The 23,355-nt window shown below is 38.8% G+C and overlaps 1 protein-coding gene across 1 annotated transcript; it reads right to left on the bottom strand.

Annotated features, from left to right (window-relative positions):
• Window positions 1-1,532: 1,532 nt before the first annotated feature.
• LOC140949869 (uncharacterized) lies at window positions 1,533-19,085 on the bottom strand. The gene is made up of 4 exons (XM_073399015.1): window positions 18,796-19,085; window positions 5,962-6,603; window positions 5,385-5,480; window positions 1,533-4,784 (listed from the first exon to the last, which is right to left on the bottom strand). The coding sequence occupies exons 2-4, from the start codon at window positions 6,584-6,586 to the stop codon at window positions 1,798-1,800; spliced, it is 3,708 nt and encodes a 1,235-aa protein (XP_073255116.1). The 5' UTR covers window positions 6,587-6,603; window positions 18,796-19,085; the 3' UTR covers window positions 1,533-1,797.
• Window positions 19,086-23,355: the final 4,270 nt, after the last annotated feature.

Raw genomic sequence — 23,355 nt, forward strand, 5'->3', positions numbered from 1 at the left:
CAAATATCAACCAACGTGTCCTAGGAGAACGAAAAGGTATAGAAGTTATCAAGAGCTTTAAGAACAACAGCATACTGGAGGAACTAAAGCAGCTGAAAGATAAAGGGTTGAACTAAAACTTCAGCAAGGGCTTGTTTGGTGCAATCTTTACCCTCTTAATCTTGATCTGGACATGTGTTGTCATTCCAACAGGATGCAGGACTACACGCCAATATCACATATCTATTTAAAAAGGGGTAAAGAATGTGGCTACAAACTATTGTGGACTCTCTGTAAGGGCAAACATGAGCCGAATACTTGCAAAACTTATTAATCGATTTAGAGATGCATATGAAATCTGCGCGAGTGAGTAATACGGAGTCCATCAGAGTCGAGCGACACTTGATGGAATAATAAATGTTAAGACAGCGATTAAGAGAATAGGGAACGTTGAAAGCAGTGTCTGTGGATTTAATTACAGCGTACGACTACGTCCTAAGAGATTTCGCCTCTCGAATAACATAGGGAGCAACCCAGATAATAGCAGTACTACCGAAATTTACCACGGCCTCAACATAAAAGGGACAAAATCAACATTTTATGCGTGCATTGGGTTTCGTCAAGGTGGGCAAAAATCGCTTTGTCTGTTCAATTGTAGGTGAGATTACATTATTCCGCACACCAGTACAAACAGAGAACAGCGCCGTAGTGAAAGGATGAGCGGCGTAGAGGTGATACGTTGTATTTTATATGTCGATCTTACAGTGTGAAACACTGAGCTTGCTTATTATCGGCAGAAGCTTGAAAGAACACGAAATTACCATTCATAAGGACCTTTCCTATACCGTCTTCATCGTTGTCTCTTGATAGTGTACCGACACACTGATATCGCCTTCGGTAGATTGAACAGTGACAACGTTCTGCGGGCGACAGACTAAGAACCGACATGACCAATGCACCAGATACTTCAGATGTCGCTTTCATTTGCGTTCTCATTCGACGTTGTATCGTCTTGGCTAAATCTGCTTAACATATTGGCCCAGGCAATTGCACTAGCATGGCTGTAACTCGAACGTCAAACCAACACCTGAACCACTATTCTCTTTGCCTCAACGCATGTCAAAAGGACAACTGAAGTTGAACTCTCTCCCAGATTTCCCTTTTATTTCTAACTCTGAAATGTCCCTGGCTGGGTGATCACCGTAGGGGGCGAGATTAGATTAGGTTTTCTTTTCTCTTGAGAGGAGGCAGCCTTACGTACAGACGTTCTTAGGGGTTCATGTGTGTCCACCTTTCTATCAGTATCAAAACAGTTACAAGGTACAGGTACTACTTTAACAACAGTACAATATATGTCTCATCAAAGAGTTAACAATAGATAATAATACTAAACGCCGTATTTACTAATCCATCTGTGTTAGAGCGGTTTTCACTTGACTGTCGTAAAACCAAAACCAAAGTAAATACACTAGCCAACCAAAGGACGTAGTAAAACCAAAACCAAAACCAAAACCAATCCCAATTCGACAGTCAAGTGAAAACCGCTCTAATGTTGAATTGTGTACCAATACTTCCGCCAGTGTAAAATACAGTAACACAGAAGAGAAACCATTATTTGAAAAATTAAACTCTTATTAAGGAATTGTGACTGATTGCTTCTGTCGATGCAGTACAGTCACTAGTACCAAGTTCATTCCATGACAAATCCAACTGAGTTATTGTTGAATTGTGTTTGATTACTTCCTCCAGTGTAGTACAGTCACCAGTACCAAAGAGATTGTGTAACAACTGCGTTATTGGTGAATTATGTTTGATGCTTCAACCAGTGCAGTCACCATTCCCGAGTTGATTGTGTAACAAATCCAACTGTGTTATTGTTGAATTGTGTTTGATTGCTTCAGCCAGTGCAGTGCAGTCACCAGTACCAAAGCCATTGCGTGACAAATCCAACTGTGTTAATGTTGAATTATGTTTGATTGCTTCTGCAAGTGCAGTACAGTTACCAGTACCAAGGAGATTGTGTGACAAATCCAACTGCGTTATTGTTGAATTGTGTCTGATTGCTTCCGCCAATACATTACGGTCAGAATCGTCAAGGAGATTGCTTGACAAATCCAACTGTGTTAATGTTGAATGGTGTTTGATTGCTTCCGCCAGTGCAGTAAAGTCACCAGCACCAAGGCTATTAAAAGACAAATCCAAATGCGTTATTGTTGAATTGTGTTTAATTGCTTCCGCCAGTGCTATGCAGTCACCAAAACCAAGGCCATTGTTTGACAAATTTATTTGTGTTATTGTAGAATTGCAAATGATTGCTTCCGCCAGTGCAGTACAGTTACCAGCATCGATGTCATTGTGTGACAAATCCAACCGTGTTATTGTTGAATTGCAAATGATTGCTTCCACCAGTGCACCAAATTCACCAGCACCAAGGATATTGTTTGACAAATCCAATTGCGTTATTGTTGAATTGTGTTTGATTGCTTCCGTTAGTGCAGTACAGTCACCATAACAAAGCTCATTGTGTGACAAATCCAACAGTTTTATAGTTGAATTGTGTTTGATTGCTTCCCCCAGAGCAGTGCAGTCACCAAATCCAAGGCCATTGTATGACAAATCCAACTGCGTTATTGTTGAATTGTGTTTGATTATTTCCGTCAGTACATGACAGTAATCAGCACCACGAAAACTGCCTCTCAAATCCAACTGTGTTATTGCTGAATTGTGTTTGATTGCTTCCACAAGTGCAGTACAGTCACCAGCACCAAATACATTGCATGACAAATCCAAATGTGTTAATACTGAATTGTGTTTGATTGCTTTCGCCAGAGCAGTACAGTCACCAGTACCAAGGAGATTGTATGACAAATCCAACTGTATCAACGTTGAATTGTGTTTGATTGCTTCCGCCAGTGCAGTACAGCCATCATCATCAAGTTGATTGTATGATAAATCCAACTGTGTTATTGTTGAATTGTGTTTGATTGCGTCCGCAAATGCGTTACTATCACCAGCAAAAAGGTGATTGTATGACAAATCCAACTCTGTAATTGTTGAATTGTATTTGACTGCTTCCGCCAGCGCAGTACACTGACTATCGCCACGAAGACTGTCACTCAAATTTAACTGTGTTATTGTTGAATTGTGTTTGATTGCCTCTGCCAGTGCAATACATTCACCCTCACCAAGGTCATTGTATGACAAATCCAACTGTGTTATTGTTGAATTGTGCTTGATTGTTTCTGCCAGTGCATTACACTCATTAAGACCAAGGCCGTCGCCTGACAGGTTCAGCTCCTTTATTTGAATAATTGACCCAAGGGTTTGAGCTAACAGCCAATGAAGAGAAGAACGTGAGTCATTCTTACATTCGCCAATGCACTGTAATGCCACCAATAATTTATCATCATTGTCTGCCTGAACAGCAATACTGGCGATCAAAGGCTTTACCTTTTCTTCAGATTGCAAAGCTAACAGGCCGCAAGTGAACACAAGCACCTGTTTGAGGTCATGGAAATATCTATGGTCGGTAATCATGTTTTCTGGACAAATTGTGTTATCCTGAATTTGGCAACACAGGTAAAATGCTGCAAATAGTTCCTGAAATGTTTTATGTAAAAAGGAATAGAATAAAGATGGTCGCAGTTTGCTCCGACTACACTCAACGGACAAAAAGCCAAATTCTGGTAATTCGTCTGAACAATTTTCAAACTTGCTTTCCTCAAAGGACATGTTATTCTGAAGGAGGCCGCTCAACGCGATTGAGCCAAGCTGTTTCAGTTGAGTCTTGTATAGCTTAGTAAGGTCTTCGCCCTTGGCCTTTGGTAGTGGTAAACCATTCTTTTTCATGTATCTTCTAAGAACACAGTCTACTATTTCTAGATACAGCTGTGTACCACTCTCTGGAAATACACCATTAAAGTCTTCACATAGGAGACAAAGAAGTACAGTGTTTAAAGGACTTTCTGTCAACTGTCTGAGGTTTTCGTCAAGGTTTAGTTTGATTAATAGCTTCTCGGCCAAATGAGCGTCCTCTTTGAAGTATTTGACGATAAACTCTCGGGCGTCGTCTTTGGTAAAACCTTCAATTTCTAGCAACCTGTCGCAGCATTCGCGCACCTCCATACCAACCTCCTGTCGTGCTGTTACTACAATGTGACATCTTTGTAAGATTCTTCCTTGAATAACTTCCTTAAACGCTGGTAACATATTGGTAGGCAACTCATCCAATCCATCAAGTACCAGTAAAATGTCTGGCTGATTATGGCGAATGAATTTGAAGAATTCGTCCTTATCTTCTTTTGTGACATCTTGAGGCAGAAGTTGATCATCAATGGCGTTCCAAAGAACGGATTTAAAGATTTCTTCGAGTTGTTCTTTCTTGGATCGAGGCAAAAGTTGTCCTTCCCAAAGGTAAGACTCTATTTCTCGGCATTTAAGCAACAAAACTAGTTGGAAGTTTGGGAAAAAACTTCCTGAAGGATTTTCTTCCCCTTGTTTCTTCGTTGCCCAGTCGTAAGCAAGTTTATTACAGAATGTGGTCTTTCCTATACCTGGTTTCCCTTCAATCAACACCGTCCTAGGATGTAAGCATTCCTCGTATGGTTTGAAGATATCGTTCATCGTAACAGTTTCATCAGTCTTTTTACCCCTTTCTTTCTTCCTGCTCGCTATTTTGAGTCTGGTAAAATTGTTATCAAGGCTCAACCGAAATTTTTCCCACCACGGAAAGGGTGCAATCCATCTTTCACGGGTGCTGTAGAGTTGGCGAATGCCATCGATAAATTCAGTTGGGTCAAAAGCACCTGATAGAGAAAAAAAATCATAGCACCGCGTTAGTCTAACCAAGTTCAACGGACATCCACTTAATGGGGGCACCTCGTTGTTACAAACAGTTTTTTTGTTGCAGGGAAAGCCCTTACATTATCTCTAAATTCAATCTCCCTCAAACAAACACCTGTAAATGAGGACACTATTTCTACCGCCTCCCGCCCCTAGTGTCCGTATTAAAGGGGTGCGATTGTGCTATCATTGTATGATGAGTCTCAGAAACTGGACAAAAGAGAAACCTGAAACAGGAAAGGCGAGTATAGCGCACATACAAAAATAAATACAAATAATGTTTGTTTTAATTTACCCTTGCATCTAGAGAAGCATGTTCGTTGGCAAGAGACTGTTTTTCTTGGTGGTTAGAACTAATTGATGATATTTTCGAAAAAAACAAAACAAAACAAAAAAAAGGCTCATCACTTTTAAATACCAGAGGGAAAAACTGCAACGGTGCCATTGATGGGTCTAAGCTAAAAATTTAATGTAAATCTGGTTGTAAGTTGCGCAAGGTAGAGCATGTATATTAAGGGCCCTTTAGAATACAACCAAGGTCTATTACAAAGTGATAGACATACCTTTTTCTTGCTTTGTTCCCGCTGCATGATCTGTCAAACTTTCTATAATTTTCCTTTGACTTTCCATTAGCTGATCATTCATGCGCTTTAGCAGCTCTGTTTGTTATCAGAATCAAAAATCCAGTGATCAGTCCAGGAGCAATCACAGGTAAAAGTCTAGTTAACTGGAATGATTATCAAGCAAGTGTTCACAAGAATACCTCAAGGGTAAAGAGTTTCGGGGGGGGGGGGTGAGTAAAGCTATAAAATATCATCACCATTAACACCTTTTTTAAAAATCGTCTTTTTTCTTTTTCAGGAGGGTCTAGGATAACCTAAATGTCAGCTGAAGCTAACTCGAAGGAACAGCTGAAATTCAGGCTTGGTCTTGGATTTTTGCCAGTCATTACAGCCTACTAAAATATAGGGAATGTATTGCAGGCCATGAAGTTCCCAACACTCTTCCTTGGCATGTATTCTCTTAACTGAAACGATCCATGCCTTGCACCCTCAGTTCTAGCATTTCTTTATGCATAACAGTGTTACAAGATTATCGTTATTTCTTCAATCCACAATAATTACTGACTTTTCAAGTTACCTTCAATCTCATCAAGTCTGTATTTACTGCTATCATCATCTTTCTTCCACTCTCCCAGTACTTCTTGGTAGTGTTTCTCAATGACAGGATCCATACTCTCAGTCTTCAGTCTATTGATAGCAGCAGCATCTACACCCAGTCCTACCAATGCATTACTTATATCCTGCCAATAGGTATTAAATGTTGCATCGTCTACAGATGCCTGGCTGGCATGTCCATAGACATGGTTCCTATAATACTTAACCCTTGCTATGTTGGCTTCAGCACTCGTATCTGCAGCAGGTGGGAGATTATCCCAACCAGTGGTTGGAGGAATCAAGCCACATATATTCCTTAAGAGCAACATGAGAAGTGTGACGTCAAAATCTTTCGAAGATATTGATGAAGGTGAAGGGGGATACAGTTTGGCCCATTGAGTGGGATTAAGAATTCTCTTCTTTCTAAGTGTCTGCAGTATTGGATGTACAGGAGGCTTTGTAAAAACTCCACGTAGGCCTGCCGGTGGGTGAATACTATCAAATGTGTTTCTCAATGCCTGGGATCCTACATCCACAAGAAGACGACACAGACGAGCATAATTTGTTGTCTCCTTGGTGGATGCATATGAAGTTGTGCTGGAGGCCATGTTGATTATTTTTTTAGCTGTTAAAATAAACAAATTAAAAAATATATATTCATTTGGCAACCACAGTGTAGCCCAGCGGGTACTCCTGGGAATTCTTGGTGAGGTGTGCCACCCAGTTCCCAAAATTTTGACCCTTTTTCAGACCAAAAAATTACATTTACCACTCCTGTTTTCACACCTGACCTCTAAAGTTCATACCTATTCTCAGACCCAGAGTAGGTCACAAAATGCAACATACATGTTTACAAAGGTAGAAATTACGTAATCATTACTTAGATTAGAAGGCCAACAAAAAGATTTTTTTAAAAAATCCATTTAAAATTTGCATATTACTCTTTCCTTTTGATTCATTCGGAATTGAAACGACAAATGTGTTGATCGCTCCTGCAGTCCCCTCAAAACCACTGTTTCCAGACCAAAATGGGCAAAGTCTATACCTGTTTTCAGACCGAAACACCACAAAAACCAGACCCTTTCGGGCGGCATATAAGGGAGTATCCCCTGGGAATATAGTCAAGTGACAAATTGGCTCACCATAATAACTAGCATTAATTAACATAATACCATTTTTTGAGTTAAACCAGGGCTGGGATGGATGTATCAAAAAAAGATTAGTAACTGCATTGCTGTGGCTGTTTTTTTCGAAGTTTACTTCAGTCAAACTGGATTGAAATTTAAATGATTCCCCAAGAGGGAGCTTGTGATAAAAGAAGAGAGCATCTGGAGCTTCCTCGTTGTACTCGATCACACAATCAACTCACTGTTCAACAAGCACGCTACAATCTTTGACACAGTACTTGCCTGAAAAGCACACTTTTATCAACAACTCCATCCCTTTATCATACAATTCTGTTTAAACATCATTATCGCCCACCCCCAAATCAATGTTACTTGCTGTTGAAGAAAAACCTGAGAGTTTAAAGTACAACCATGACTCGGCTCGGCTCGACTCCTCCCTTATTGTAGATTTCTCAAAAACTTAAGCCCACATCTTTTCAAGCACTGATCTCCATCTTATCATTTTGAAATGAGTGACCCAAGCGTTTGGCCGTTTGATAATAATAGTTTGCCCACATTACATGGTGGAAAGATGGGATTCCTTAATCTTTACATACTTTTTCAAATAAATTATGTGAGTCACTAAGTTTGCAGCCGAGCTAGTTTATGATGTAAATAAGACATAAAGGAAACTACATTGACCAATGTTTGACATATTGAATAAGCAGAGCTCTAAGGAGTGTTCCGTGATGATCTTAATTCGGCACTTAGTCTTGTTTTGTCTTCGCCATAACATTCTCTTTTGCTCTAAACATGTACTGGGTAAAATTGCAGCTATTTTCAACCGCGCTAAATGAATTTCCTTCATCAGCCTATAAACTTCGACTTCAAAAGCCGTCGTTAATATGTTGTAAGGAGAGATTTCCCATGAATTCTTTATTTGCCTCGCGAATTTCTTATCTACCTTTTAGATATTCCCTTTGATGTTGTTTTAGCCGTAATTTACATTGAATTTGCATTGATATGTTTTAGGTCTCTTAAATTTACACATTTTACTTCAATGTCTACTTTTAAACGGATAGTTAGTTTCTGAATAATTATACAGCTTTTTCACTGAACAACTGGATCTTTCTCCTGTTCAAATACCAACTGTCTTAGTTTTTAGTTTTGACATTTTAGGGAATCCTGAGCAAAGGAAACTCGAGTTCTTTTATAGAGCTTTCTTTGTAAATTTCCTAAATTCATTTTCTTGACTGACATTTGATTTTGAGTTATTTAGTTTAACATATGAACTTTAAAACTGAATTTATCGAGATTTGCTTTCGCTGTTCAGCTGATTTTATTCAGCCTTCTTTCCATTTGTTTTGTGATGTTGTAATAAGTTGATCGGTTAGTATGAATAGAGCACTGTTATTCCTGGTTTTCGATTTACATTGCGGATTTACTTGACTGTATGATTTACGTTCACGAGCTGAAGATTAAAGTGTTGAAGTCCAAGTTTGAGTCCTGTCCTGTTTCCAGTTGTAGCAGATCCTAGTACCTAGGAATAGTGACGAGTTCCTTTCCCGCTAGCCAAGCGAGTTGCAGAGTTAGTTTCCCCCTTGTTGTTCATACGCCGAAGTCGCTCGAATTCTCTTAACGCTTATTTTCCGGATTTGTGCTTGGAAGGGCAAAACCTATCGTCACAGTGTGGAATAACTTGCCTATAGACTTTGTACATGCAGGATCATTGACTTTACCTCACAACCGATTGAGGATTTATATGAAAATTAATTAGTATGTACGAGCTAACTCTTTGTTTAGAGGTGTTATGTGATGGTGAAACTTATTGAAACTCTAATTTTTCAATACCCGATGCACATCTACAAGTATTTCGATGACATATTTCAAGAATCGAGGAAACAGTCACGTTTCACACAATCGAAACCAAGCTAATGTACCGTAAAAATAATGCGGAAGAAAACATCACTTACAAAATTATCTTGAGCAAGCGCTAATAAGGAACTTCACATCATGACAATCAACATCAAAAGTCGAACCTCCGATCGGCAGGTGCTTTCGGAAGCGAAATTTTCCTTGTGATGACCAAATTCGCATCGACGACATTACCCCCCAAGATTCTGTTAATGAATTAACTATTTGAAAAACGAATCCGTTAGCCGATCCCATAAAAAGTGCCAAATTCAAATCGGCATTTCTGCATGCGTAATGAGCAGGAAATATTTTACGATAACTTCTCTGTATTTGGTGAGATTGAAAATCTTTGAATGAATTAAATTTCTTAGAAGACATTTACATCAAAATCAGGGAAACTGAGCTGGTAGAAATTTCGTAACCACCTCGCGTGTAAATTCACGGATCATTGCGCATGCAAAAAGGCAGAGATAAATCTGAAATCTACAACTAGTAATAGTTGACACTACAGCTGCCGGGTGTCTGTAAAACGAGGACCGGATACAGTAAAAACTCACGAGTAAGAACCTAAGATTTAAGAACCTGTTAGGCTAAAATTTGCAATTTAGACCCCCTCTATATAAGAACCTCTTTAGCCTAAAATTTGGAGAAGGGTTCTTATTTTCAAAAATCATTTAAAAATATTTACTAATTGCAATTGCAAAAGGCAAGTTAGTACATATATAAATGTTCTTTGATTGAGGTCATTGAGAAAATGTTTATAATATTGTGTTTTACAGCACAATCATGTATATAAAGTTGTTTTGACTCAAGAAATTAAAATTCATGTGAGAATAGATCTCTATTATGGTCATATTGAAATATAAGCAATCGTTACATATGCAAATTTAAGGGTGCTGATCACTAAAATCTTCTTAGCAACGACATAATTTTTTGCAAGAAATTAAGAACCTATTAAGAACCTAGATAGCCTAAATTTATGTTAACCACTTATGTAAGAACCTGTTTAGGCTAACCCTGGAAACTGTAGGTTCTTACTCGTGGGTTTTTTACTGTACAGTATGTTGCCCAGTATCCGGACACTTCAGTTTAACATTGCAATAACTTTCCTTTGTTAGTCGCAAGAGCTCTGAAATTTGGCCCAGAGAAAATCTATTTAGTCCTTAATATGACGAAATACAGTTTAACTTTTTTGCCTTTGTTTCCATCGCGAAATTAATATTGTTGCAGAGCTCCTATTTTGCCCATTATCCGGACAGCTGGCCCAGTATCCGGACACGACAATATCAATGTAATTGTACAACAAATTTCGACAGGCAAGCGACTTATAAGCTTCCTCAAGTAGATTAAGGCCTGGTTCTACGTGATTTGCTATTTTTATGCAAATTTTCCAAAAACTATTGTTAAAGACATCCTCCTTGAAAAACAGATGGTAAAGTAAACTAACCTTAACAAAAACTTGAAAAAAAAATCCAAATTACCTCGTCACGTGATCGACCACGCCCTCTTCTGTTCATAAATTTCAATTAACGATGCCCACCACTTCCTAAACGTGTAACTCCAGTTTCTCTGTATCAAAACTTTGACCCTACAAAGTGTCTACGAAATCAGCCTGGAATGGTTGGAATCTTTACAATTTGTAGGTGCAATTGGTGTTCATTGACTAGTGCCAGTCCTCCTCTTAATAAAATTTTCGTTAGGAGAAAGACGTTAAATGACTTCGTTTCATTCCACCCGTTTTTACAAGAAGACTATCAGTAGCCACTGTTTGGACCTACAAAAGGAAAACGGTTTGCTTTCTACATAGTGGGCATTTCGACCCAAAGGATTTCTCGATAAAACAGGGCGTGGCTGGTCACGTGATGCAGTTATAAACAATTTTTAAAATGAAAGTTGAAGATTTCGTAGTTATCATTAGCCTTAATTTATTAGACCTGGGATATCTTTAAAAAACTTTACATTAGACCACCCCCCTTTAAAATTCTGAGGAATTTGTAAAGAACCAGGCCTTAATCTACTTGAGTCCCTTGCACTTGTAATGTAGTCTGGCAATCGATTCCAAAAATATAACCTAGCGTCGTGAAATAAAACATAACAAATGACTGGGGTACGGTGGGGAACGCGAGCGGTTGTTAAATGGCATAATTCTTACTTCCTTGTCTAGGAACTTTTTCACTGATTTAAGGAAGGCATCCGTGGACATGCCGAAGCCACCGTTAATAGCTCAATTAGCCAATCTGCAAACGACTTTTTTTCTTCATTTTTTATTTTTTTAAAAAAAAAGCTTGGGGAAGGGACCTCAATACGACGGTCAAAGGTCACGCTCCTATTTAGTCTGACCTGCAGTGTTGATTTCTTCATGCTCAGTCCCTACAGACCCTACAATAAGCCTACTTTTCTAGCACTAATTCCTCCTTCTTTCACATCTCTAATTCCCTTTGTGACATTTTTCAGACCGTTGGAACCCCATTCTAGCAGTCACAACTGGGGAAAGTATGAGAATTCCAGGTTCAAGTCCGACGCTTTCAGTTATATATAGAAAATGCAGTCACGCGAAACAAGCGGTGCACACGAATCAAGTCGCCTCCAAATGAGTGAAGAAAATTTCCGTACGGAGTTCAGTAGAATTACATTTTACGACTATATCATATATCCTAAGCTTTATTATAGTTTTAGATATGAAATAAATCTTATCCGGATAATGTACACAGCTAATTCATCGATTCTGTACAGCAAAGAAAAAACTGTCCGGATACTGGGCACCTGACATCAAAACTTAGTGAATGTTCCTGGGCTCTGTTATTCCAAACAAATCGAATTTCAAGAAGAATTAATAAACTTTCTGAGAACCCGACTTCTTTAAGTATCTTCACTTTGAATATAAAACGGTTTCTTTGAAAATATCACATATTACCTACCCTTTTCTAAGCAGCACTAATTTTACTGCGCAGTAAACAGCGTAAATATTAGCCATGAAATGTTTATTCACCTGAACAGAACGGCGTCTTCTGCGACTGTTTCGCAAACTTTCAACTCGCCAAAACCTACATCGTAAAGCTGAAATGTTCAGCTTTCATTCGAAATACTTCGTTTACCGATAACTGAAAAGGTCGCCTCAAAAACTGAGTTTTTGTTTTAAGTGTCCGGATACTGGTACGGTCCGGATACTGGGCAACATACTGTACCTGCGGATGGGGGATGCGGATGGGAAAATGCGGATAGAAAAATGCGGATGGAAAAAAAAAATTGCGGATAACAAGAAAAGTAAGAAAAAAAAAACCAGAAATGTGGATGGCAAAAAAATAATAATAAAATAAAATAAACAAACAAACAATTAAGAAAAGAAATCTTTCTTTCAAGTAGCTGTCACATGGTTGAACCCTTCACTTACATTCAGAACGTGATGCCAATAGTTGGCACAGTTTTGTACCCTGTAATTCCTTTCATTAATGTCACAGAAATAAGGACGCTCCGTTCCTCCTCCTTAAATGCACACATACTTGGTGCACTTCTCCTTTGAGTGTTTAGCTTAAGGCTTCCAGGCAAGGTAAACAGCTCAAAAACTCGGCTAGCAAAGGTTCGCTTATTTTGCACTGTCTCCGTTTAATATTCTTCCCTTTACCAAATAAAGAGCCAGTGGTCCCTGCAATGCAGAATATTACCAGACCAACATCCTAAAGCGGTGTAATTCACGAAGCAGTCTGTCTTTACTTTCGGGAGTGATCGATATTTTTTTAAACATTTATACTTTATTAGGAATTTCATGGCTATCACGCTAAGAAGGGGAGGCATGGGTGTTGATACTTGCAAAACAAACGACAAACAATTTTTGATATAAAATCATTCTGACCTGGAGTTCTGATTTCTTTACTCTCACTGGATAGAGTGTACTCAACTTACAGAAAGAATATTCTGAGGGCAATCAAATCAAGACTTATTTGTTTGAGCGGCTCAAGACAGAAAAAACTGCAGTATCAACCAGAAAAAAGGCCGAACCTAAAAACATAACTTTCCGATTTGGCAGATGCCAATCAACTCCGCCTATCATGTGGATTTATTTTTTACAAGTTCTACCCTTTGGAAATTTATAAGTGCACGAATAATGAGTTCGAATTTTTAAAATTGCAAAATATACTGCAGATTGAAAAGACACAACAGACCTCTTGATCAATCGCAAAAATTATTTCCCGAAGAGGTGTAAAAAAAAAATCACCTAATCGGCAAAATTAAACTCCCGCAAAAACGTGTCGCTTGGAAATGCATTAATGAAGGCTTCTTTCTGTTTCATTTGTTTTTGTTTCGAATTTTTCTGCTAGCAAAATAGTTTCCAAAACATATACTCAGTGAGTTTTTAGAACGTATGTATCGAGCAACTTAAAACTCGTTTTTAAAAGCGTGAAAGGCAGAATTCGGAATCGAAAATAATTTATATAATATTCGAATTATGGCTCGCTCCCATCTATCTGCGAAGCAGCAACCAAACATATTTTTTCTACATGGAAAGATGTTTAATTATTACAAATCAGAAAAAGACCAAGCTGCTTCTTAAGAAGACTATATAAATTTTTTAGCTATGTCTACACCAGATCAGCATTTTTTATATGTTGATGGAAGCTTTTCGTAAAACTGTGAAAATTAATGGAACGAAGGCCAGAAAAATGACTCGTTGAGGGTGCGGCATATTGCTTGAAAATGAATTTCTGTAGAAAAACCCTCATTAAACAAGACCGATTCACACAAAACCGAGAGGAAATTGTGTAACAGAAGACAACTAGTGTAACAGTAGCTTAGCTTTTGATCTCAAAAATGGGCTTCTGCAGGTGTCTGCAGTTAACAATCACTCTCTGAACTGTCTGCTATGGCAGAGTCGACCAGAGTCAAGGCAGAGCGAAAGTTGATTTGTATTATGAGCCCTTTTGAAGAGCAGGCTCCTTCGTGAGGAAACATGGCGATTTACCGGAGGCTAGCGTGAAATAGGCGACGCAAAGCACGCTAATTTTTTCGCGTAGTTCACCCTATTTTTTGGTAATTTAGTTTGTTTTCTCTAATTTTCCTTTAATTTGAGCAAATTTAGTCCTTTTTTGTTGTTGTTGTCCGAACAACGTTATACACGTTTTGTTTTGTTAAGAAATGTTTCAGTGACACGATTTGTATGTCCAAATTTGTGTTTTTTCTGTTTTTGTTATTGTTCACAATTTTTTCTATCCTCATTTTCCCATCCGCATCAGCCATTCGCAGGTATCAAGTCCTCGTTTTGCAGACACCTCCTTTGCTAGCCGATTTTTTGAGCTGTTTACCTTGCCTACAAGCCTTAAGCTAAACAATCAAAAGGACAAGTGTACCAAGTATGTGTGCATTTAAGAAGGAGGAACGGAGCGTCCTTATTTCTGTGACATTAATGAAAGGAATTACAAGGTACATAATAACTGTGTCAACTATTGGCATTACGTTCTGAATGTAAGTGAAGGGTTCAACCATGTGACAGCGACTTGAAAGAAATATTTCTTTTCTTAATTGTTTGTTTGTTTATTTTATTTTATAATTATTTTTTTGCCATCCACATTTCTCGTTTTTTTCCTCTTACTTTTTTTGTTATCCGCATTTTCCCATCCGCATCCGCCATCCGCAGGTATCCGGTCCACGTTTTACAGACACCCACAGCTGCCCCCGCTCTGTGTATTGTCGGTCAATAGCATTCTTGCTCGTTATGTAGCTCTTTGAAATATACCGATTCATAAGGAAGATTTTCACACATATTCCATACAATAGGTGAGATAAATACAGGAAACGCAAGGTTCCATGCACAGTTTCAGGTCGATTTACACAGCTTCGATCAAAACATTCTCAGTTTCGAGAATAGTTTATTCTAAACCATAAGAAAAGATTTAATTAGAAGTTGAATTTTTCGCTATTTCTCTTTCACTCTTTACATTCAGTTCATTTTATTTGCTGGAAAGGAAGCCTTAGAAATTAAAACGACGTTTGATCAATTCACACTCGCGCATTCTAGTCTTATTTTAAACTTTATAGTGGAAGGACATCTGGGAGCAGGGAATAAGTCAGCACAGAATTTGATTGTCGGCGAATTTCTGTAATCGTCCATCGTTCTGCTAGTGATAAGCTAGCCGTTGTTCACTCATCTTGCTTGTTTGGGGCTGAGTCTTATTCCGGTCAAAGAGAGAGAAAGAGTGTCTGGGAAGGCTTCCAATGATCTTTAAGAGATTTGTGAACTCGTGTCTGGCAAACTCTCCAAGTGTTTATATATACACAGTTATACGCACCTTATAACTTCTTCTGCGCTTAACGAGTGTCGTTAAAATTTTGGTCCATAACTTTCCCTGAAACAACTGCTCCACAGAATGTCACTGATAACACGTAACGCAAAAGTGTCGAAGTATGACTGCACAATAAATGTCACAAAATCTACCTAAGTAAGCGGTCCCTTGGGGATGTTCGGTCTTTACGTCATCCTAACCATTTCGTACTTGCGGGCGCAAACAATAGAAACGTCATCATTACCTACCGATTCCTCGCGGGCCCTGTTCAAGCAAATCGAGATTATTTCTATATTGACTGTATGACTGTATATTTCAACTGTAAGTACTTTCCTTAATATACGCGCGAGTTACTAGAGTGCCTCCTCGGGATTTCGCCCTCTGGGCGAAATCCCTGCGGGAGCAACTAGAAATGGATTCAACTTTCGAATAATAAATTTATTAATGGCATCTAAGGGGGTACGCTTGAGCTGGCTTAACCGTAAGGAATGAAATTCTCTTTCGTCTGAATCGAAATTTCTGGCGCTTTAGCTAAATGTCGTGGGTCGGGGGTAGTGGGTGTGGGTGTGGGTAAATGTCGTGGGTAAAAAAAACGTTATCCAAAAAAATAGAAATTAAAAAAATAAAAAGCAAAAAGTTAAAAAAAATTGGAATTGGAAAATCTCTCCCCTTCCCCGCGCGCAAAGGAAACAAGCGAATCCTTTAGCACAAACGGACACTTAAAGGGCATTTAGGCGAAAAATAAAAGAAATTCTGTATACTATGTAAACCTGACGCAGGCTAAAGAAAAACTGGAGACTGAACTGCTTTTTCCCAAAGATGTCAACATTCGAGACTGAAACGTCCTTTCAGTTTAACGAATTATCTTCAGAATAGTTACACCAAAGATTTTGTACACAAAACAAAACAAATACAAATCGAGAAAATTATATTTCCGTACGGGAATGTAATTTACATACAGTCTCGTTGAGCATGAAGGTGGTTCCTCCTAAGCTAAGAGACCTAAAACTTCTTTTAGGAAGACTTCTATCCAAAAATATGAAATAGCTCAAAATTGTCCTTTTTTTCCCCTCACTTCCCCTCCCCTTTCCCACGGTGATCACTGGAATTGTAGAACGAATTAAGATAAATAGCGAGCAGCTATTTCCATTGAGCGAGTCAAAACTGTCCCATCCTTTGTGCAAATTACACGTTTTGACAAGTTTTACATCTGTTTCGTTTATTTCGCGGCGATCGCTCCGGATAAATCTTCATCGGCAACATGTCTTTTATACAGAGATGTTGTGAAAGAGGATCCAAGTCCCAAGTGGCTAAGAAAGCATCAGGAAGAGGACGAAGAAGAAGCCCTGAAAAGGGCAATCAAGGAGTCGGAGATTTTCGTTTCATAACTTTTACAATTTTTGTCTATTTTTTTTCAATTACTTTATGATTTTTTTCTATACTTTTTCGTCGTGGGCCGAGCTCATTCCTCTTCGAGAAGACTCTTGCTTGTAGAATTTAAATGCCCTTCTTCCTTTACACGGCCCTTCGCATTCATGAACAAATTTCTCCGATAAAATTCCGTAAAGCAAAGTTATCAGCGAAATATGTCCTCCCCGGTCCTCTCCAGATTACAAGCAGAAATCGATGAAGTAGCTTTGTTGTACGCGCCAGTCCTGCTACTGATATCAACACACTTTCATTATTTGTTAGTTGGCGCGGCCTGCATTTTTTATCACAACTTTTAGTACCCGAGGAATTTGCTAGCAGAGGTAGTGAAAATTCGCGCAAATTATTAACATTAAAGGAGAAAAACCGGGTACGAGTGTTGGGTGTAAAGGTATCAAAAAACAAACCAAAAAAGCATATGTTCATGATTTCAATTTCATAACGACATTATTCAATATCGTCTAAGAATAAGTTACAGAAAAAGCCCAGAAAGTTGAGGGCATGAACGTTTTCACACCCTGTGATTTTCCCTGGAACTGTATGTACCAGGCCGACGAACAACTGTGATCAGCTCAAGTTAAAACTTCTTTACACAGACTGCCACTAGATCTTTGATTAGGCTCAAACGTAGAAATGAAGTGTTTAAATGGTGATTGGTCGTTATCTGTTTTATGGAATAGTATTCCCTAAACTTAGCGCCTAAATTGGTCTAAAAACATACTGGAAGGTTTTTTTCCAACGAGATAGAATGTGCAATAAAAGCCGCGATTATCTTAGAATTTTCTTTTAACCGGAAGTGGTTTTGTTACCCTGCGAGTAGGAAGGCCTTCCTCTTTCCCGACTTATCGAGGAAAGATCGAAGCGACTCTGCTAGCAGGGTAGGTTTTCTTGGACGCATGTGCATTTCATTAAGAACGCAGAGTGTGCGAGGAGCATGCGGGAAAATGGAAGAGGACCGGGGAGGACATATTTCGCTGATAAATTTTCTTTACTGAATTTTATCGGAGAAACTTTTACATGAATGCGAAGGGTCGTGTAAAAGAAGACGGGGCCTTTAAGTTCTACGAGCAAGAGTCTTCTCGACGAGGAATGAGCTCCACCCACGACGCACGATCGGGTTAGCGGGCAAGACCGTCCGCTCTCGGAACCAATCAGATTGCAGGATTTGGAGGGTTCCACCCGCTCGCAAGCTTGGAAAAAAATAACAGCTATACCTCATTGGAAAGGGCAAAAATAAAATTTTCCGAAAAAAATATTTCGGTCTCAGGAAACCCATAATATTCCGCCCAAAAAAAATTAACAAGGCATATTTCTGCATAAAAAATTTTCAAATTTATAAAGAATGTCATTTTGCCTGGAAATCTTGTGTTATATGGTAGTAACAAATATTTTTTTTCAATATCCAAGCCAAACAACCCGACAATCGTTGGAAAATATAGAGCGGCTTGTAATTTTCTACAAATTTATTTTGCGACGCTATCAGATTATGCTAATAGTTATCGTAATTAGCATAATGAAATTCTATACTTCGGCGTCCCTCGTGCTGAAGTGTTTACTTTACAGAGACGCTTAGTTTTTTTAGGTTTCCATCGAATTATCGAGTTAAAGAACGGCTTGTTTTCTTCGGGGTATGAACCTAAATTGCAATTACAAATAAAAAAGTAAGATGCCAAGCGATTTTAAAAACGAAACCCTGCACATCACGAAATTTAGATCGATTAACCCCGGCTAAAGTCCCTCATGAAAAGTTGCTTATAAGGGGTCTTAGAATGGGCGACTATCAAGCTTCTTCAAACCCGAGAAATTGTTTTGTTTTTCACAACAGTGCGCCACAAAGCAAAGTTGTTACAGTAAATATCAAAAGAAAAATCTTTTCCTTTCTGACGCGTCCGAGCTGACGCAGACGCACGTCAGAGATATTTTAATGTTAATTTCTATCTCTTGAATAAAGTATTGTATTGTGGACAGGTGGCTGTGTTCGACTGGCAATATGAATAAAAGAATTCTTATTTGTATAAGGTTTGTAGGCCAGTATAAATCATAGGGGTAATGTTCACACATCTCCCCAACAAAAATAGCTTACGTTTTACTTACCTCGATCGATGACACATCACGGTCGAAGGATCAACTTGATAAGCCCATCTCATCCTTCGGAAGAAAGATGATGAAGAGTTCCAGGCAAATACTTTATTAACCACGCGATCGACGCGATGTTAATGTTTCGATTATCCTGCCTTTCTTCTAGGTTACAGAACCAATGAAGCAATTACAAACGAAAGTAAGAAATGTAATTAATTAGAAAGGCGATCAATGAGGACAAAAGTACCAAAGACTTTTCTTGCAACTGCTTGCACACACAAGAAAATTCAACAACATCCGCGTCTGGTTTCGTTTCGGAAAACAAGAAAACCCTGGGGACGAGTTTTTTCTTAGTATTCAATATTATTCAATATGACGTCGGGTGTTTGGAGGTCGCTTGGGTTAACTGCAAGACCGAGATCGAGGATCGAGGATCGAGGATCGAGGATCGAGGATCGAGGATCGAGGATCGAGGATCAAGGATCTAGGATCGGGGGATCGGGGACCGGTTAAGACAAAAAAAAAACAAAAAAAACTGAACAAAAAGACAGTAATTTTACCATCATCACCGCATACTTCTTGGGCGCCCTAAAGGGACCGTGCCTTGCTCATTTGATTGCTCATCGAAGTGCGTCTTCTTAGTTCTTCTGTTGATAATTTTTCAGCCAGCTATGTCTATAACCAGAGGAACAAGCTTCTTCTTGGCAACCTGACACAACACTCTCCAGAGCAACATTAATTTAAAACACTGATAACATCCACAACTGAATATTTTTCTAGTCTACATCGCAAAAAAGGAAGAATTTCAAGATTTTCAGTGTACCGTAAACTCAAAACAGGCGAAACTCAACTCACGCATTGCTTATGAACCTTGTCCATAATCTAGAAACTGTTCGTAGGTGATGACGCGCGAAAATTAACATGGATGTGTAAATTTTGTATATATTTTTTTGCCATTCTTCGGTTATTTCATTCAAAATTATTATCATTTTTTTTACCGATCCCCTATCCTCGATCCCCGATCCCCGATCCTCGATCCTCGATCTTCGATCCTGATTTTCTAGTAAATCGGGTCGCTTGTGCTTCAGAGTTTGTATGTCGGTGCACTACCACACATGAAGATAAAGGACTTTGACTGCAAACTTATCTTCATATTTGTGGAGGTATGGCTATCTAGCGGCATTAACACTGTAGGATCATTCTGAGAAAACTGTCTACTTTAGTTCGGATTTTACACGTTATCCAGTATATAGCGTTTGGCCTGATGTTTCGGTCAAATCGAAGCTTCAACTTCCCCCCCCCGCCCCCGGCAACCCTCCCGGCATTTGACTTTTTTGAAAATTATTGTTCAAATTCCCCCCTACCCGAGTCAAAATGCCGCTCAAATGCCCCACACGGGGGTCCATTCAGGTGATCAAATGCCCCTACCCCGGGGACAGGTAAAAACTTTCCATATTATCCACTATGTAGAAGCTCTTGAAGCCGAGTCTGCAGACAGGTTGCAATAGACAGTGCAGTTTTTATTCTAATTTATTCTGTAACTGATTTATAATAAAGAAAACCAATATTAAACATACATGTAGTTGACAAATTTTAATCTCGAATCGTTAAACGTAACCTCAATAATCTTGTCCTTAAGATTAAATGTTGTCATATAAAAAATAGCGTTCTGTTGAGGCATATCAACTATTGTGGTTGAAAATTTGTGAAGTTTTGAATACACCAGTAGCAACCGCTGGTCATGTGATCAAATTTTTATAAACAAAAACAACATTTTCTGGAAAAGTGTTCAGGCTTACATCTCAAAAGAAGCGAATGCTACGGCCGCCGAAAATGAGAGGGATTTGTACGGGAAGAACAGCAAAAGTCACTCAGCCACGGTTTTCCACACAAACCCTTTTAGATTTAGAAATTTTCGACGCGTCATTTAATTGAGATTTTAAATACGGTATGATTGTAAAGCATTGAGCAACTATTTAAGGCAAGAGAACAAGAGCGATGAAGATTAGCAAAAATGAAATCATCGTTGCTTCTTCTTCGCTCTTGTTTCTCTTGCTTTCTGCACTGCCTTAGCACCTGTTAGCTTCTTTTTGAAGAGATGGCCAATCCAAATTTGTCCTTCTTCTTTAGAGAGGGAGCTCCTTTTTGCTAGTGGGATAAGGTCGTCTTCTCCTTGAATTACCTGTTGAGCTTTTTATTCCCTCTTTTGGTAACCAATTGGCCACAAAGGCACAATCTTTTCCACGAAAATCCTCTAACACCGCGTCTGCTCTGGCATCTGCCCTGATAGCTCACCACGTACAAAGCGTGACTTTGATCTCATGCCTGCTCACGCTTGTGTTCCAATATCTCACGCCTGGTTAAAAAGTTTGAAAAATATGTTCATTATATAAAGAAACTGGAACCAATGAGAGAAAATAAAAGTCCATGTGGATGATCGGCTTTCACCGAATTCTCTTATTTTTAATAGTAGGGAATCGTCTTGTTCATTCCCCTCAGAAGGTCTTCTGAACTTCTTCGGACATCTTAAACACATCGAAAACATCGACATTGAAAACTCCTGGCACTCTCAGGATGAAAATGTCACGGCTACAAATTAAAAATAGTTGGCAGGTATAGGATTTACGAGGATTTACCCGATAACAAGACAAAGGAAACTGAGATGACAACTTCTCGAGATGTAAAATCTGAAGACTATTTTTTGCATTTTTCCCTGCAAAGTGCTGTGTATCAACAACAAGCCCTCCCACCTTCCGCCCCGATAAACACAAATCGACCAAGTCCCCAAATTATAGAGCGTTTTCACTCACGTGCTCAGCAGCTATGCCAATTTATTGTCAGAGAAGGAAGTTTTTATATATGAATAGTGTTCAACTCCCACAGGACTAGTTTGGATCACACAACATGGCCGCCATTTCATTGTTTTGGAACACCAATAAGGCGCACGTGACGTCATGTGAAAACGCTCTATATCATGGTTTCGGCTTAGGACATTACATTCTATACATGTATAAAGTGTTAAATGAGGCACAGACCATCAAAATTCACCTTGAAGATCAGAAAAATACCTTTATCACTGATCGATGAAAGATGTGCAGGAATGCCCCAGAAACCACAGACAACCCAGACTTTGTGGGAGTTCGTTAGACTTTGAATTTATAAGAGAATGTGTGAAAATAAATCAAATACGTCCAAAGTTCCATTTTTTGACAAGAATAGAAATATAAATGACTCACCTTGTGGTTTTGTTTTGTTATTAACAACCGTCTCTTTGCTTCAAGAACCATTTGGAAGCCGTTTTTACTTTTATCGACGTTTAAGATTTTGATTTGTACTAACAATAAGATGGGACGGTTGGCGAGTCTGAAGCCAACTGTCCAAACTCGAAGTTCCATAAATCCCATAAAAATAGTCTTAACTCTCCGAAATTGCCGTTAAGGGATCTGCGATGATTTGTTTTTCCCTTCTATCCTTCTGGAGTCTCAGGTTTCATCAAAACCGCGGGCAAAGCGCTTGATTTTAAACATTTTCTATCAGAGTTTTTCTTTCTCGCGATGTATGACCGGGCAAGTTCGGGCAACTCGACATCACGTATTCCCTCAAAGCTTACGTCACAACGGCTATTTTTCACTCAAGCAGCGATCTACAGTTGAGACTGTAAAGTTTAATTCTGAAAAAAAAAAACCTGTTTGCATAAACTTCAAAAATAAGACAATCAGATTAGAGCGCCTAAAAGCACTGTTTTTAATTTATTTATAAAATGAAACCGAAAGGAAATAAGTTCTTCTTAAAAGAACTGTTTTAAAGACTCTGGAAGGTTAACAGTTGAAAGTGAAAGGGTTAGTCCAAACAGTGAAATCAGACCTCTGAAGTGAAGAAGACTGATCTGTCTGACTGTCTGCAATATGACTTGCTGTTTTGAATCCTTGGGGGTCTTTTCTTGCCTTAAAAAACATCAGTCCGAGGATTTTGTCGACTTTTGAAGGATAGTTCTCTACAAAAATTGGAAAAACACTGAGTTCACACATTATCCAATCGCTCGGGGAGGTGAATATTTAACAATTATTCCTCGATCCCTCAGAGGCCACGAGGGCGAGAGAAATAGTTGCTTTAGTAAAATCCAACTAGTTGCTCAAAAACATCGCGAAAAAATGACTTCAGCTAGCAAAACGCAATTCAGCCGCCATTGTTTTGGTTTCCAAAGCCGGCGCTTTTCGCTACTAGTGGGCTATAACATATAGCCTAGTAGTAGATCAACCAATCATAATAGACCACTAGTTGGATTTTACTAATGTTGAATAGCCCGAGATAGTTAACCAATCAGATTGCTCAAATCATTAAGATCACTAAGTGTGTATATACTAGTTTGTATTATTATATAAACCCCAACGAAATACCAGTTGACCTTTCGCGCTAACTGCATAATGTAACTTTTAAAGCATAAAAATGTTTGCCAAAGCTACCAAATCAATGTGCTATTTGACGCAATGTACCGGTACAAAATCCAGAATCGTCCAAACAAAACTCCCACAATTTTTGTTGCTTCTCCTGAAAGATAATGCCTCATAGAAGATG

The sequence above is a fragment of the Porites lutea genome, chromosome 1, assembly GCF_958299795.1.
Source record: "Porites lutea chromosome 1, jaPorLute2.1, whole genome shotgun sequence".
Lineage (NCBI taxonomy): Eukaryota > Metazoa > Cnidaria > Anthozoa > Scleractinia > Poritidae > Porites > Porites lutea.